This window comes from Lagenorhynchus albirostris, chromosome 8, assembly GCF_949774975.1.
Source record: "Lagenorhynchus albirostris chromosome 8, mLagAlb1.1, whole genome shotgun sequence".
Lineage (NCBI taxonomy): Eukaryota > Metazoa > Chordata > Mammalia > Artiodactyla > Delphinidae > Lagenorhynchus > Lagenorhynchus albirostris.
In genome coordinates, this window is record NC_083102.1 from 96,130,643 (window position 1) to 96,147,495 (window position 16,853).

The 16,853-nt window shown below is 39.3% G+C and overlaps 1 protein-coding gene across 3 annotated transcripts in view; it reads left to right on the forward strand.

The window, feature by feature from the left end:
- BLVRA (biliverdin reductase A) overlaps positions 1 to 16,486 on the forward strand; it is a 55,630-nt gene extending 39,144 nt beyond the window's left edge. For all 3 annotated transcript variants that reach the window (XM_060157369.1, XM_060157368.1, XM_060157367.1), the window contains 3 exons: positions 11,124 to 11,231; positions 13,286 to 13,457; positions 16,125 to 16,486. In XM_060157369.1, coding sequence (XP_060013352.1) covers positions 11,124 to 11,231; positions 13,286 to 13,457; positions 16,125 to 16,383 — 539 coding nt within the window. In that variant the 3' untranslated portion in view covers positions 16,384 to 16,486. The remainder of the gene's footprint in view (positions 1 to 11,123; positions 11,232 to 13,285; positions 13,458 to 16,124) is intronic.
- The last annotated feature ends 367 nt before the right edge of the window (positions 16,487 to 16,853 follow it).

The window sequence follows — 16,853 nt, forward strand, 5'->3', positions numbered from 1 at the left end:
CTCTGTAGCCCCAGCAGCTAAAGCTAAACACCGCCCAGAACTTGATAGGTCTTCAGTAGGTGTTCGTCGAATGAAAAGATGGATGAATGACTACTGAAGTGAGCAAAAGGTTGGGGAGCTCTGGGGCCATCACCCTTGTATAGTGTTTCTCATGGCACAAACATCCCTGGACAGAGTGCAAGATGCCAGAGATTTCTTGCTAATTGCAAAGGAAAAAATGTCCTTTTACAATGAAGAGTTCTACTGTTACCAGCCTAACCAAGTGATTGCTCGTATGGGTAAGTATGACATCACAAGCCGTCTGGTGGGATGTGCGTAGCATAAATCCTGTAACGGAGATTTTAACCAAACTTCTCACTTCACAAGAAATACAGGGATGAAGGAACAAATTAAATGACACCAAAAAAGAGTAAGTGAACTAGAATGTGGAACACTTTACAAGATAACAAACTAAGTGGCTTCAGGAAGATAATGTCCTGTGCATAGTGACTTCCTTCCAAAGAGCACAAGATGGAAAGAAGGGGAAAGAGAGTTAACTCTACACTAGAGAAACCAAACACTACGCCTCAGCGAGATGATTGAGGTCAGTGTGAACAGTGATAAGTCATGTTAATAGGATGTACTTGTTGGCTGAAAACAAGTAGACTGCCAGCTATTTCTCCAGCAAAGATGAGTTTATTCAGAATCAGCAGAGAATTATAATTCAAGGTCTGCAACCGTGGCGAGCCACGTGCAAATCCCTGCACAGCAAGGGCAGGGGAACACTTTTATAGGGAAAAGGAAGTTTGTGGGGGGAATCGTAAGCAAAGAGTCCATGGCTTTTCATTGGCTGAGTCCTTGCCAGGACAGAAGAGGAGTCGTCGTCTTCCTGTTGGGCTCTGCTATCATCGCAGGGTATGGGAGCTCCCTGTTCTGGTCTCCCAACACTATTTACTGGAGGTTTCTGTTTATTAATGTCTTCTGTACGCTTAATATAATGTGATGAGAATGGCCCATTACTTCTGTAGTTTTCCTGTCCAAAACCCATAACCCCAGTCTAACCATGAGAAAAACATCAGAAAAATCCCAGCTGAGGGGCATTCTACAAAATACCTAAACAGTACTCTTCAGAACTATCAAGGTCATTAAAAAACAAGGAAATTTTGAGAAACTTTCTAACCTAAGAAGGGCCTCAGAAGACATGATGACGAAACGTAAGTGAAACACAAAGAGCACATTAGGTTAAAACTATAGAAAACTGAATCAAATATGGACTTACTTTTTTAAAAATGAGAAACTGTTGTTATATTGGATCCTGGTATTAGCTCCTTAAGCAAGCAGAATCTGGATGGCTTGCTTACAGATCATGAACAGCTTTGAAAAAGAGAAAAGCCCTGAACACCAAGAGTGACCTTTGTTCTCTAGACAAGTATTCATAACTCATACTAGAACATCCATTAAGCAGCGTTTACATGACACTTATCACTATGTATGAGATACTGTCCTTGATAATAGGGGATAACAAGAAGATGACCCTTGCCCTTGAGGAGCCCACAGTGTCAAATGGTCACAACTAGCAGTATTAACTTAATCTGCTGAAAGTGAACAGAAACAGTAATTATAGCAATTACATTGTAGCACAGGAAGGAATAATCTTATTCAATTCAGCATACCTAATGTTATATCATTTTGGACGGCAAGAGTTATGGATAATTTGGGAGTGATGTCAGCAAGGTGGTGGAATAAGAAGCCTCAGAACCTCATTCCCCACAGAGACACCAACTTAACAACAATATATAGACCAAAATACCTTAGCAAGTACTCCAGAAATCAGTTAAGTGGTTGCAGTTCCCCCAGGCAAGCACAGAGCCAAGAAGAGCTGCATTGAAGTGGGTAAGAAAATTCATTGCATTTGCTCACCATAGCCCTTCCCCTTCTAATTCTTAGATTAGAAGAATCTAAGGGGGGGAAAGGAAAGAGTGGAACATGTGTCCAATGTTCTGGCTTTTCAAGGGCTGCTTGAAGGACTGATTTCTGTCTCTCCTGACTGGGAATGCTGAAGGAAACAGGAGTAGACATTGGATGCCACGGTCAGGGCAGCTAAGAACGAAGCAAGCACTGTAGTTTGTTATAGCACCAGGGAGACTGCAGTACTCTGAACAGACGCCACAGGGAGCAAGAGATTCCAGGTTCTTGAGAACAGGGGCAAACCTCGTTAACTTGGAAATTACATGTGCAAGCCCAAAGAAGATACATCTCCAGAAAAGGTTTGAGTGGCCTCCAGAATTTCTGGCCTGGCTGACTGGTGAAGGTCTTCCCCTGTACAAAGCAAGTCTATAAAGACTGGGAGAGGTGGCTGTTTTTTCAAATATTCAAATCTCAGTACAGGCATATCTTGGAGATATTGAGGGTTCAGTTCCAGACCACAGCAATAAATTGAATATTACAGTAAAGTGAGTCAAATGAATTTTTTGGTTTTCCAGTGCATATAAAAGTTATGTTTACACTGTACTGTAGTCTATTAAGTGTGCAATATCATTATGTTAAAAAACAATGTACATACCTTAATTTTAAAATACTTTAGTATTAAAAAATGCTAACCATCCTCTGACAAGGCAGGGTTGTCACAAACCTTCAATTAGTAAAAAATGCAATATCTGCACAGTGCAATAAAGCGAAGTGTAATAGAACGAGGTTTGCCTGTAAATGATCACAAGGAATACAAAGAAACAGGGAAATACAGCCCACTCAAAGGAATGAAATAAATCTGCAGAAACCAACCTTAAAGAAATGTAGATCCAGGAATTACCAAAATAACTAACTGTCTAAAAGATGCTCAGTCAGCTAAAACAAAACATAGACAAGTAAGTGAAATCAGGATAACAGTGCATGAACAAAATGAAAATATAGCAACAAAGAAATGTAAACTATACAAAAGAACCAAACAAATTCTTGAGCTGAAGAATAAAATAACTGAGTTGAAAAATTCACAAGAAGGGTTCAACAGCAAATTTGATCAAGCAGAAAAGAAAGAACTGGCAAACTTGAAGATGGGTCATTTGAAATTTGAGTCAAAGGAGCAAAAAAAAAAAAAAAGAATGAAGAAAAGTGAAAAAGGGACCTCTCTGGCAGTCCAGTGGTTAAGACTCCACACTTCCACTGCAGGGGGCGCAGGTTCGATCCCTGGTTGGGGAAACTGAAACCGCATGCCACGTGGCATGGCCAAAAAAAGAAAAAAATGAATAAAACTTAAGGGACTTAAAGGACACCATCAAGCAGATCATTATATGCATTATGCAAGTCAGAGAAGGAGACGAGAGAGAGAAAGGGACAGAGAGCTTATGTGAAGAAACTATGGCCGAAAACTTCCTAAATTGGGGGGAGGAAATTCAAGACAATGAACTCCAGCTAGAATAAATCCAGAGACCCACACCAAGACACACTGTTATAATGACAACTTGGAATAGAAAGAAACTACTTCATCATAATAAAGGCCATATATAAAAAGTCCACAGCTGATATTATACTAAATGGTAAAACACTGAAAGCTTTTCCTCCAAGATCAGGAAACAAGATAAGGATGACCACTTTCACCACTTCTATTCAACATAGTACTGGAAGTTGCAGCCAGAGCAGGTAGGCAAGAAAAAGAATACTAGGCACCTAAATTAGAAAGTATAATCCCCCCAAACAAAAACAAATTTTAAAAAGTTACACATAATTTGGACATATCACTAGAGTTTAAATATTTAATGTAAAGGAGAAACATTTTAAGATATATTAAAAGCTCTCCACAGAAAGAGAAAATAAATTTATGTTGTATTGCTTCTGTTTGTAGGGGGCAGAATTATAGAGATGGAGAGCTCATCCTCATATAAGAAAGAGTTTTCTAAGAACCATAACTGTTCCGACATATTTACCCAGGATGCCATAGAAAACAGTCCCAGCACTGGTTATCATATAGCTGACTAGTGCCTGGTTAAGCGTACTTTTTGCATTTTCAAATATCAGAAATGGAATGGAAAATCATATTTTTGTTTTCATGGGCACATGTAAAATGAATCACTGTTGGCTCAGGGCAGTGCATGGCCTGCTGTTCCTCTGTTTCTTCTCAGAATCAGTGTTTCTCCAGCCCCATCTGTCACCCCGCCAATCAGATGGGATAGTTTGCCAAGTCTGACACATTTAATAACAAGTGAGACAATTTTTTCTAGCATTTGTATTAATGGTTAAACTAGTTACAAAGGAAGACCTACCTCTATGACACAAGAAGTTCTGAGAAACGTCTTATTTCTTTTACAAAAGCAGCTCTGAATAGGCCAACACCAAAGCCATTGAAGAAACTGAATAATAATTCTGGTACTCATCTCACTAAATTAATTACCTTAAGTCCTTATCCTTTTGTAAATTGAGATATAATTTCCTTATGATAAATTCAGAGATTTTAAGTGCAGAGTTGAATGAATTTTGACAGAGTATACACCCATGTAATTATTACTCCAGCCAAGATACAGAACATTTTTATTACTCCAGAAAATTCCCTAGTGCCCCTTTCCTGTCGGTGACTTGTCCCCTCAGTGACATCGATTACCTACTACCAGACTTCCCTGCAGATTATCTCTCAGCTAGGATCTGAGACCGTTCCTGTATTGCTCAATCATCAGTATAAACATCATGTCACATATATGCAAGGAAAAAAAAAAAGCAAATGAAACAAAATGGTAACAGAGATTAGCTGGTAGAATTCTGGGCGGTTATATTTTTTTCTTTATACTCTTCCACATTTTCTCAATTTTCTTCAATGACATGAATTCATGTTTACACTTTAAAACTAAAAATAAATATAATTTTGTTTCTACCATATGATCACAACCATGAAAAATAATTCACAGCAGAATGACAAGAAAGAAGGAAATATACCAATATATCTTAGTAGTGGTTCTTTCTGGTAAATAGGATCATGGGTATTTTTATTTCTTCTAATTTTCCCCCCAAATTTAAAAACACTTATTTATTATTTCTGAGATACACAAAACACCCTATTTCAGAAGATGAGGCCAGAAATGGTTGAGAATTTCATAATATACTGCTTATGTCAGAAAGCTGCTGAAATCATGTTTGAGGAAATAAATGAGTCGAGAATTCAAGTCTATTAATTGCAAGTTGCCTTTTCATTTTCTCCTTAGAAGTTATATCTTATTTCATAATCCATGACTGATTCTGGCTTGCTGTCATATTTTTGGTGCTATAACTATTTATTTGGTTTGGTTTTTTTTTTTTTTTTTGAAATAACCTCAAACTTATAGAAGAGTTGTGAATACAGTACAGAGAACTCTTTTTTCTTGAGAATCATTTGAGAGTAAATTGCCAACCTCATCCCCCAATAATTTCATGCGTATATCCTGCAAATAAAAACAGATAACCACATACAACCATCAAAATCAGGAACTGTTACCACGACACATTTTAACCAAGCTCACAAAAATCAAAGAGAGAACTTTGAAAGCAGTGAGAGGAAAAAGACTCATCACACACAAGGGAATCCTGATAAGGCTGTAAGCAGATTCTTCAGCAGAAATCTTGCAGGCCAGGAGAGAGTAGGCTGATACATTCAATGTGCTCAAAGAAAAATATCAAATGAGAATACTTTATCCAGGAAAATTGTTCTTCAGAAATGAAGGAGAAATAAAGACTTTCCCAGACAAATAAAAGGAGAAAGAATTTATCGCCACTGGACCTGCCTGAAAGGATGTTAACTAGTAACAAGAAAATATATGAAAGTGCGAAATTCAGTGCTAAATGTAAATAGTGGGTTGGCCAAAATGTTCGTTCGCGTTTTCTGTAACATCTTATGGAAAAACCCAAACACTTTTTTGGCCAACCCAATATATAGTCAAATTCAAAATACTCTATTACTGCAATGGTGGTGTGTAGATCACTTTGAACTCTAGTATATAGGTTAAAAGACAAAAGTATTAAAAGTAACTATAGCTACAATATTTTGTTAATGGATACACAAGATTAAAATACATAAATTGGGACACCAATAACATAAATTGTTGGGGGGAGGCAAGTAAATATGTAGAATTTTTAAATGCAATTGAAGTTACGTTACTGTCAGCTTAAAATGGACTGTTATAACTATAAGATGTATTATGAAAGCCTCATGGTACTGTTAGTACCACCAAGGAAAAAAATGATAAAGAGAAAAGAATCAAAGGATACCATGACCAAAAACCATCAACTCATAAAGAAAAACAGTGAGAGACTTCCCTGGTGGCGCAGTGGTTGAGAATCCACCTGCCAATGCAGGGAACACGGGTTCAAGCCCTGGTCCGGGAAGATCCCACATGCCACGGAGCATCTAAGCCCGTGTGCCACAACTACTGAGCTTGTGCTCTGGAGCCTGTGAGCCACAACTACTGAGCCCACGTGCCACAACTACTGAAGCCTGTGCATCTAGAGCCTGTGCTCTACAACAAGAGAAGCCACCGCAATGAGAAACCTGCGCACTGCAACAAAGAGTAGCCCCTGCTCGTCACTAGAGGAAGCCCGCACGCAGCAACAAAAACCCAATGCAGCCAAAAATAAATAAATAATTTTAAAAAAATAAAAAGAAAGACAGTGAGAGGAAGAAAGGAACTATAAAACAATCAGAAAGCAGGTAACAAAATGGCAATATGTTCTTACCTATCAATAATCACTCTAAATGTAAATAGTTAAATTCTCCAATTAAAAGACAAAGAATAGCTCAATTCATAAATAAGACTCAACTATATGCTGCCTACAAAAGACGCACACTTTAAGGACACTCATAGGCCAAAAGTGGAGGGATGAAAAAATATTCCATGTGGATGGAAAAATACTCTGTGCAAATGGAAACCAAAGGAGAGCAGGTGTAGCATATCACACAAAACAGACTTAAAGTCAAAAGCTGTAACAAGAGAAAAAGAAGGTCATTATATAATAAAGGGATCAATTCCTTCAGAGGATATAAAAATTGTAAATATGTATGCTCCCAATATTGGAGTACCTAAACAGATCTGAAGATAAAAATAGGCAGCAATGCAATAATAGTAGGGGACTTCAATGCCCTGCTCTCAACAGTGGATAAAATATCCAAACAGAAGTACATTATGAAGTAATGAATTTGAACTGCACTTTAGACCAAGTTGCCTTACAGACGTATACAGAACATTCCAACCAATAGCAACAGGACACACATTCTTCTCAAATGCACATGGAACATTCTCCAGGACGTATCATATGTTAGGTCAGAAAACAAATTTAATAAGATTAAAATCTTATTAAGTATCTTTTTTGACTACATGGTATAAAATTAGAAGTCAATAATGGGAGGAAAGCTGGAAAATTCACCTATATATGGATTAAACAACACATTCTGAAAAAACAATGGATCAGGGGTAAATGTTTTAAAATTTTTGAGGTGAATGAAAATAGAAACACAAATACCAGAAATTGATGGGATTCAGCAAAAGCATTTCTAAGAGAGTAGTTTACAGTGATAAACACCTACATTAAGGAAAAAGAAAGAACTCAAACAACCTAACTTTACGTCTCAAGGAAATAGAAAAGGAAGAACAAACTTAGTTGATGGAGGGAAATAATAAAGATTAGAGCAGAAATAGAGACTAGAAAGACAGTAGAAAAGATCAATGAAACTAAGTTGGCTTTTTGAAAAGATAAAATTGACAAATCTTCAGCTAGACTTACCAAGAAAAAAGGGAAATGACTCAAATTAATAAAATTATAAATGAGGGAGGAGACATTGTAACTGATACCACAGAAATACAAAGAATCATAAGAGACTATGAACAATTTTTGCCACCAGATTAGATAATTTAGGAGAAATGGATAAATTCCTAGAAACACACAACTTACCATGACTGAATCATGAAGTAAAAGAAAAACTGAGCAGACCAATAACAATCAAGGGGATTAGGAGATCGAATAAGTCATCAAAAACCTCCAAACATATAAAATCCAGATGGCTTCACAGATGAATTCTACCATTTAAAGAAGAATTAATAACAATCCTTCTCAAACTCTTTCAAAAACTTGAAGAGGAAGGAACACTTTCTAACTCATTTTATGAGGCCAACGTTACCCTGATACCAAACCAAACAAAGACACTACAAGAAAAGAAAATTACAGGCTGCTATCCACGATGAACATAGATGCAAAAATCTGCATTAAATTCAAGAGCACATTAAAAGGATCATACACTACGATCTAGTGGGATATGTCCCTGGGTTGCAAAGATGGCTCAACGTATGTAAATCAATAAATGTGATATACTACATTAACAAAATGAAAAGTAAATATATGATCATCTCAATAGATGCAGAAAAAGCACTTGACAGAGTTCAACATCCATTTGTGATAAAATCTCTCAACAGATTAGGTGTAGAAGGAATGTTTTTCAACATAACAAAGATGATACAGAGAACCCCACAGCTAACATCATAATCAACAGTGAAAAGTTAAAAGCCTCTTCTGTGAGATCAGGAACAAGACAAGGATGCCCATAATTACCACTGTGTGCTATTTAACATAGTAAACTGTAAGCTGAAGCCAGAGTAATTAGGCAAGAATAATAAATAAAAGGCATCCAAATTAGAAAGAAAATTAAAATTGTCTTTTTGCAGGTGACATGATCTTATATGTAGAAAACCCTGAAGACGCCACTGAAAATTGTTAGAACTAATAAATTCAGTTAAGTTACAGAATACAAAATTACCATACAGAAATCAGTTGCATTTCTATATACCAACAACAAAGTATCTGAAAGAGAAATTAAGAAAGAAATCTCATTTACAGTACCATCAAAAGCAATAAAATACTTAGGAATAAATTTAACAAAGGAGGTGAAAGACATGTACACTGAAAACTATAAGACATTGATGAAAGAGATTCAGGAAGACATGAATAATGGATAGATACCCTGTGTTCTTGAATTGGAAGGACTGGTATTGTTAAAATGTCCATACTACCCAAAGCAATCTACAGATTCAGTGTAGTCCATATCAAAATTCCAATGGCATTTTACACAGAAATAGAAAAAACTACCCCAAAATTTGTATGGAACCGCAAAAGACTTTAAATAAAAAAAAGCATTCCTGAGATGAAAAACAAAGCTAGAGGCATCACACCACCTGATTTCAACCTATATTACAAAGCTGTAGTAATCCAAACAGTGTGGTACTGACATAAAAACAGGCACATAGATCATTGGAACAGAATAAAGAGCAGGGCATATACCTATGCATATGTAGTCTGCTGCTTTTTGACACCAAGAACACACAAAAGGATAGGGAAAAGGATAGTCTTCAATCAGTGGTTCTGGGAAAACTGGATGGCCACGTGCAAAAGAATGAAACTGGACCCCTGTCTTACACCATTCACAAAAATTATCTTGAGATGTATCAAGGACAAATAGAGCTGTTCAGAAAAAAAGGACTTACCTGAAACTGTGAAACTCTTAGAAGAAAACACAGGGGAAAACTCTTGACATGTATCAAGGACAAATAGAGCTGTTCAGAAAAAAGGGACTTACCTGAAACTGTAAAACTCTTAGAAGAAAACACAGGGAAAAATTCTTGACATTGGTCTTGGCAGTGATTTCTTGGGTAAGACACCAAGCATACAGGAAATGAAAGCTGAAATAAACAAATAGGTCTGCATCAAACCAAAGAGCCTTCACACAGCAAAGGAAACAATCAATAAATTGATACTTTACAGAAGAGGGAAAGTATTTGCAAGCTGTATATCTGATTAGGGGTTAATATCCAAAGTATAAAGAACTCAGAAAACTAATAGCCAAAAAGCAAATACTCCAATTAGAAAATAGGCAGAGGAACTGAATACACATATTTCCAAAGAAGACATTCAGATGGCCAACAGATATATGAAAAGTTGCTCAACATCATTAATCATCAGGGAAATGCAAATCAAAACCACGAGATATCACCTCACACCTGTTAGAATTGGCTGTCATCAAAAAGACGAGAGACAAGTGTTGGCGAGGATACGGAGAAAAGAGAACTCTGGTGCACTGTTGGTGAGAATATCAGTTGGTGCAGACACTATGGAAAAGACTGTGGTGGGTCTTCAAAAAATTAAAAATAGGACTATCACATGATTCAGCAGTCCCACTCCTGGGTATATATCCAGAGGAACTGAAATCAGTATATTGAAGAGATACATGTATACCCATTCTCATCACAGCATTATGCACAATAACCAAGAGATGGAAACAACCTAAATGTTCTTCCAGAGATGAAAAGGATAACGAAAAGTGTGGCTTATATATACAGTGGAATATTATTCAGCCGGGAGAGAAGGAAACCCTGCCATTTGCTACAACATGAATGAACCTGGAGGGCATTACGCTAAGTGAAATAAGTCAGAGAAATACAAATACTGTATGGTTTCACTTAGAGCGGAATCTAAAAAGAAAAAAAAAAAAGCCTGTTTCATAGAAACAGAGATTTGAATGGCAGTTGCCTTGGGCTGGGGGAAGGGGAAGTAGGACAATATAGATCAAAGGGTACAAATTTTCAATTATAAGAAGTTCCGAGGATCTAATGTACAACATGGTTGTTATGGTTAATAATATGGAATTGTATACTTGAAAGTTGCTGCGAGTAGGTCTTAAGCATTCTTATCACACACACACACAGAGTGAACTGTCAGGTGATGGATGTGTTAAGTGTCTTGACGTTGATAATCATTCCACGATGCATATGTACGTCAAAACAGCACATTGTACACTTTAAATATATAGTTATATCTGTCCATTACCCCTCAATTTTATTTTTAAATAACTTTTTCATAAAATTCATTAGGATTTTGATAAAAGTGGAAATGTGTGTTCAATCAGCCATCTTGAATCCAAAGCATGGACATAGCATTTTTGAGCAAATTTTAAAATTTTTTATAATATATATATATTTTTTATCAAAGTATAGTTGATTTACAATGTTGTTAGTTTCAGTTGTACAGCCAAATGATTCAGTTATACATACATTCTCAATTTTTAAAAATGAAAAAAATACGAGGAAATTAACAGGATTTAGGATGACTGCCTTTTTTTTTTTTAAACCCCATCCTTGTCGTGACAGGGAAAGTCCTGCACGAGGAGCACGTTGAACTCTTGATGGAGGAGTTTGCATTCCTGAAAAAAGAAGTGGTGGGGAAGGACCTGCTGAAAGGGTCTCTCCTCTTCACAGGTCAGCCCTTGGTGGGATCACAGGTCATATGTAACTGGTGAGGCTGGTGGAGGGTTACTGGGTTCTGAGCTCTCTAGGATGTGAGCTTGGATTCATTTCTGCTGAAGACGTTCTGAGGGCCCATTTAATTTTCCCACGCACCCACAGACAATAAAAATGATCTATTTTTCTTCTTTCCTCAAATGAGATCTGATTGCTCAGTGGGCCTTGGGGAAGACGTGTTAGAAATCTCAAGCACATCTATGCTTTTGGCCCAGTCGATTAGGTAGAATTGTCTCTCATGAAATCTTGATGAGTTGGAGATTATTTTTCCACAGGAGGTTAAAAATGAAAGCTCTCTTTGCTAAAGGACCGAGAAGGTTCTTGGAGAAGAGAACATGTTTATACCTCTCTGTGGAGCAAATAGAATATGCATAGACCCTTTCTTCCTCCAACATGTTATCAGGACATTGGCTGTGGCCAAGATATTTGATCTACTATATATTCAGCTATTTACTTTATGTTGGTCATTCTTTGAGCACCTCCATTAGCAGAAGGAAATGAACAGCCTGGAGCCTCAAGGTCTGCAGTCTCCTTTGGGTGGACTCCTTGGATTTGTCTCCACCCTAAGGCATCTGGGCCACCTTTCCTGAGGGCTTTCTTTACAGAAACAAAACCGACATTGTCAAGTGGTAAAACCATTCATCTGTTTGTGAGTTTCCAGAAAATATATGGTAGTGGAATCTCATTTCAAAATCCATTTTCAGGGACTTCCCTGGCGGTACAATGGTTAGGACTCCGAGTTTCCACTGTGGTGGGGGCATGGGCTCAACCCCTGGTTGGGGAACTAAGATCCTGCATGCCGTGCGGTGCAGCCAAAAAAAAAAAAAAAAAAAAATAGAATGGCACAAAATCCATCTTCATCCTTTAAAATGATGATATAATGAGACTTGTGGAGACAATAATAACCGTTAATCTGCACAAGGAACTGGGCTAAGTATATGACATTATTTCATGTTAATTCATATGATAACCCTAGAAAGTGGGTATTTATTACCCCCGTTATACAGATTTTTTTAAATGAAGCTCAGAGAAGTGAGTAGCTTCACAAAGTTGACCCAACAGTTATGTGGCCGAGGCAGACAGATTGGAGCTCAGACTTGTAGCAGCTGTTCGGTCCTCTGCACAGAACAGGAGCAGACAGGAACCAGCCCAGAGGGAGCTGCCTTTCCTTTGTAAGTTTCATACTTAGGTCCTAGTGATTTGAAACCATGTTGTCTATGAAACTTACAATCTTTGTTTTCTTTATCTTTTTATTTACTTTGCTTGTTTTCTTTAGAACATACTCATAATTATTAGTTGTTTTAAGTCAGTATCAAAGTTTTAAGAAATCTTTGGTTTAAAGAGCAGTGTAACAGATATGAAGTCTTATAAATCTAGGTTATGTTTAAAATTTAGGCTGGGATCAGAGGGGAGCAGTATCTTGACCAGATTTCTCGTACAGATACTCGTTGCAATATACTGTTGTACACGAGATTATGAAGACTGAGAAAACACTTAACGCTGTATCAATTTTCTTGATATTGACTACTTTATAGGAATTACTGCTTTCTCCACAGCTATCACAATTCCTTCACTCCCTTATCACTTACACAGACAGTTATATGGTAGTTATAAGAATATAGGCTTGAGGGACTAAAATATGTTAATTCTTTTACTTCCTTAACTAACTGAAGGGGATATATGTTTACATGTGTGTGTGTGTGCATACACACACACACACACACACACGTTAGAAGCCTAAAACATTTTTATTACCCTGTGGGCCAGATGGACTGCAATTTCCAGTGAAATATTTTATTTTACCAACAAAGTGAATTTAAGAAACGGGAAAAAAGGGAGACGTTTTTATGAAAGTCTCCATCAGAATTAGTCATCTTGCGCAGCCCCGTCACAAGACAGGTTGTGTGTCCTGATCACCCAGCCACATCTGTGCGCTCCCTGTCACATCCCCCATGCCCCCCAGCTGTCGGCCCCGCCCCTCCAGTCCCCGCCATGTCTGTGATTTCCCACAGCTAGCCCGCTGGAGGAAGAACGGTTTGGCTTCCCCGCATTCAGTGGCATCTCTCGCCTGACCTGGCTGGTCTCCCTCTTTGGGGAGCTTTCTCTCGTGTCCGCCACTTTGGAAGAGAGAAAAGAAGATCAGTATATGAAGATGACCGTGTGCTTAGAGACAGAGAACAAAAGGTAGGTCATGAGAAGCTGCGAGGAGAAGGCAACATAAGGACATCCTCGTGTGTTCACAAGGGAGATATGGGGGACCCAGGGGCCTAGACCCGCACCTTCGACTCCAGAAGGGCCGTCTGCTTATGCCAGTGGAACAGGTGCTGGGATTTCACTTACGCTGCCTCATGCCATCCTCCCAGCAGCCCCGTAAGGTTAAGAGAAGCTTAGAGATTTGAGCAGGTTGTCTAAGCCAAGACTTTTTAAACATTAAGGAGCCTCTGTGTGTCATTTGCCCACACAGTTTCTTAAGTTACAGCTGCCTTCCAACAACCTAGTGGAACAGAGCAGAACCTCAGCAGAGGATGGGGAGGAGGGCAGACATGACCTTGAAAGGTCACAATAAAAGGACCAGCAAGACCAGGATCACTGCTTGAATCCCGGTTGTACTAGTATTTGCTAACATTTCCTGAGTTCCTACCATGTGCCAGGGCCTAGTCCTTTTATAAGGATTTTCTCATATCATCTTTATACCAACTCTCCGGAGTGGGCATTATTATGATTATGATCACCTAGGAAACTATGAGGCTCAGAGAGGTTAAGAAACTTGCTAAGGGCACACAGCTAACAAGTGATTGTGTGAGAATCGCGCTCAGGCAGCCTGTCTCTGGTCCCCAGATGGTCACACCTCCACAGAAATGCACAGGAAGGGCACGAGAAGGGAATCGTACTGAAAACATGCCAGGCCTTGTCTTTAATTCGTCCTGTAGTCCTCACCTGTCCACGAGGTTGGGTATCATTAGCCTCAGGTCCCAGATAATCCAGGAAAACCCAGTGCAGTTTACTCCCAAGCCTGTGTTCTTCCCATTTTACCAGCAGTTTTCAAACTTTGTAAAAAAAAAAAAAAAAAAAAGCATTAGAACACCTTTTCAACCCAAATCTATATAGAAGAGGTACATGTTTCAGGCCTCCTGTTGAAGCCAGTTGGTAGGAGTGGTACCAGAGCCAGGCATGCCCTACCCCCCATGCCCTCGTCCTCCAGGGCAAATGCTTTAAGTTTTTAGGGCCACAAGGTGAGGAATTTATTCTGTCCATATCTCTCCTGACGGCTCCCCGTTTATGTACTTCAGATCTTTTCCTCCTAACCACTCACCCCCACTCTAATGTAGGTCTGGGTGAGCTGATTGGCTGAAGGGGAGGCCTCCTTTACCCAGGTTGGAGGTACCCCTGAGCTTCCTACAGCACCCAAAACAATCTTAAGTGACCTGCTTGGGCCCCTTTCTTGCAACTCCGCACTCACACCGTTAGCCGTATTATGGCCCGTGCCTCTAGAGGCGGAGAACAAACAAACCAAAGGTAGTTCCCCTTCGTTCCTTAGCCACGCTGATCTAGCCTGCCCACGCCGGGCCTGCCCCACTGCAGCCCACGGGGAGAGGAAGAGGGAATCCGAGGAATGGAGACGAGAAGGCCAGGGACCCTGATGCCTGCCCGGCATTGAACCCTTTCCCTATTCACCATGAAAACACCATTACTTAGCATGGCAGCCCAACCAGATTGCCTGTCCTTGACCCTGACTCTCCCTGTAGTATAAGAAGAAGGAGGGGAAAGCAAAGAGAAGTAGCCAGAGCAAGTCCTCTCATTCCTGGGACTTCGTTCCCAGAAGGAAGGAAGGAAAACTCTATATGTGTATATGTGTAAAGAGGTTGAATGGAGGTTATCCATATTAAAGTTGGAAAGAGCTTGAATATTTGGCAATAATGAAATATTGAATGAATTATATAATCAGTTGTCCCAATAATATGCAGATAAAAATAATAGCAGTATCTGTAGGATCATAAAAATATTTTTAAATAAACATAATTAAAAATTAGTTATACTTTAGGATTTATATTCCATATACATATAGGCAAATATTTGAAAGGATTGTCTCAAACTTAAGATTATTTAGGCAAAAGAATTATGGATTTTTTTTCCATTGAAAGTCCTTAAATCAATGCTGTATTGTTTTTAGAATATATTTTTGAAGAGCAGATTTTATATTTTTCCTGTCACATTATTCAGTGAAGCTTCTAACTTTAGATCGAATCTGCTTAGGTTTCTCTTTTTCATTAAGCAGATAACACAGCTTTTATCTAAAGACAGAAAGGATAAATCCAGAAAAAGAAGACACTTTAGAAGAGCGGGGTCTGTCCTATTTGAATTGTAGATTTTTGTGAGTACTGACCTTGGCCTGAGGGGCAAATGTGAAGTGGAAACAGGTGCTTTGTGAGTGGGCAGGCAGCATCTGGTCTTGGCATGTGCCTGGAGTCATAGACCTCTTGGAAAAAATGTGATGAAAGAACGCTAAGAATTCTTTCCCATAAAAATGCACATACACTTGGAAACTACAGTTTGCACAGGATCTCAGGTCTGGATCCTCCAGAAGGATCCGGTGAGGTTCAGGGTAAAAACTCCTAAATAACAAACTGATACACCAAAATCTTTGAACTCCCCTGCCTGGTGGCAAAATTGAACAAAGGACCTTTGGGCAGTAAAGTTGCCAACAGTCACCCATGGCGTCTGGGAGGATGGTGGAGGTTGGGATGCAGCAGCTGCAGGGAAAACGGGCACAAAACGAGGACCTGGCACTCAGGTGCCAGGCCGCATCCGCGCGCCCCTGTGAAACTAATCATGTGCCTCTTGCTTCCACAGCCCGTTGACGTGGATTGAAGAGAAGGCGCCTGGCCTAAAGCGAAACAGACATTTAAGCTTCCATTTCAAGTCTGGGTCCCTGGAGAATATGCCCAACGTAGGCGTCAATAAGAATATTTTCCTGAAGGATCAAAATATATTTGTCCAGAAACTCCTGGGCCAGTTCTCTGAAGAGAAGCTGGCTGCCGAGAAGAAACGCATCCTGCACTGCCTGTGGCTGGCGGGAGAGATCCTGAAACACTGCCGCCCGAAGAAGTGAAGGGAGGGGGCAACACGGCCCTGCCCAGACGAGACCTGAGCCTGATTTTTATCAAGAGTTGACCTTCATCTCTGTTCTTACCATTAAACGTGTCTTGGGTAAACAGGATTCGCTTATTGTCACGAGCCGTGTTGGGAGTGATACTTGGGTAGGGGCACAGGTGGTAGGGATGAAAAAAGAACCAACCTTGGTGGAGCAGCACGGGATGCTTTAGATGTCCAGTTTCATTCATTCTTCCCAACGGCCCTGTCGGATGAGTAGTATTACCAGGCTTGTTTTCCTTAGTATATTGAAAAAATCTTGTTTGAAGTTACCCAGCTAGTAAATGGCAGAACCAGCCTTTAAACCCCCCACTCATGCACTAAATCACTGCAAAACAGTGCCTGGAACCCTCCTTCCTGCCGCCTTAAGGAATTTTATTTCCCCCTCCACAGACTCTCACTAGACGACTGTGCCCAGTGCTGGGGATC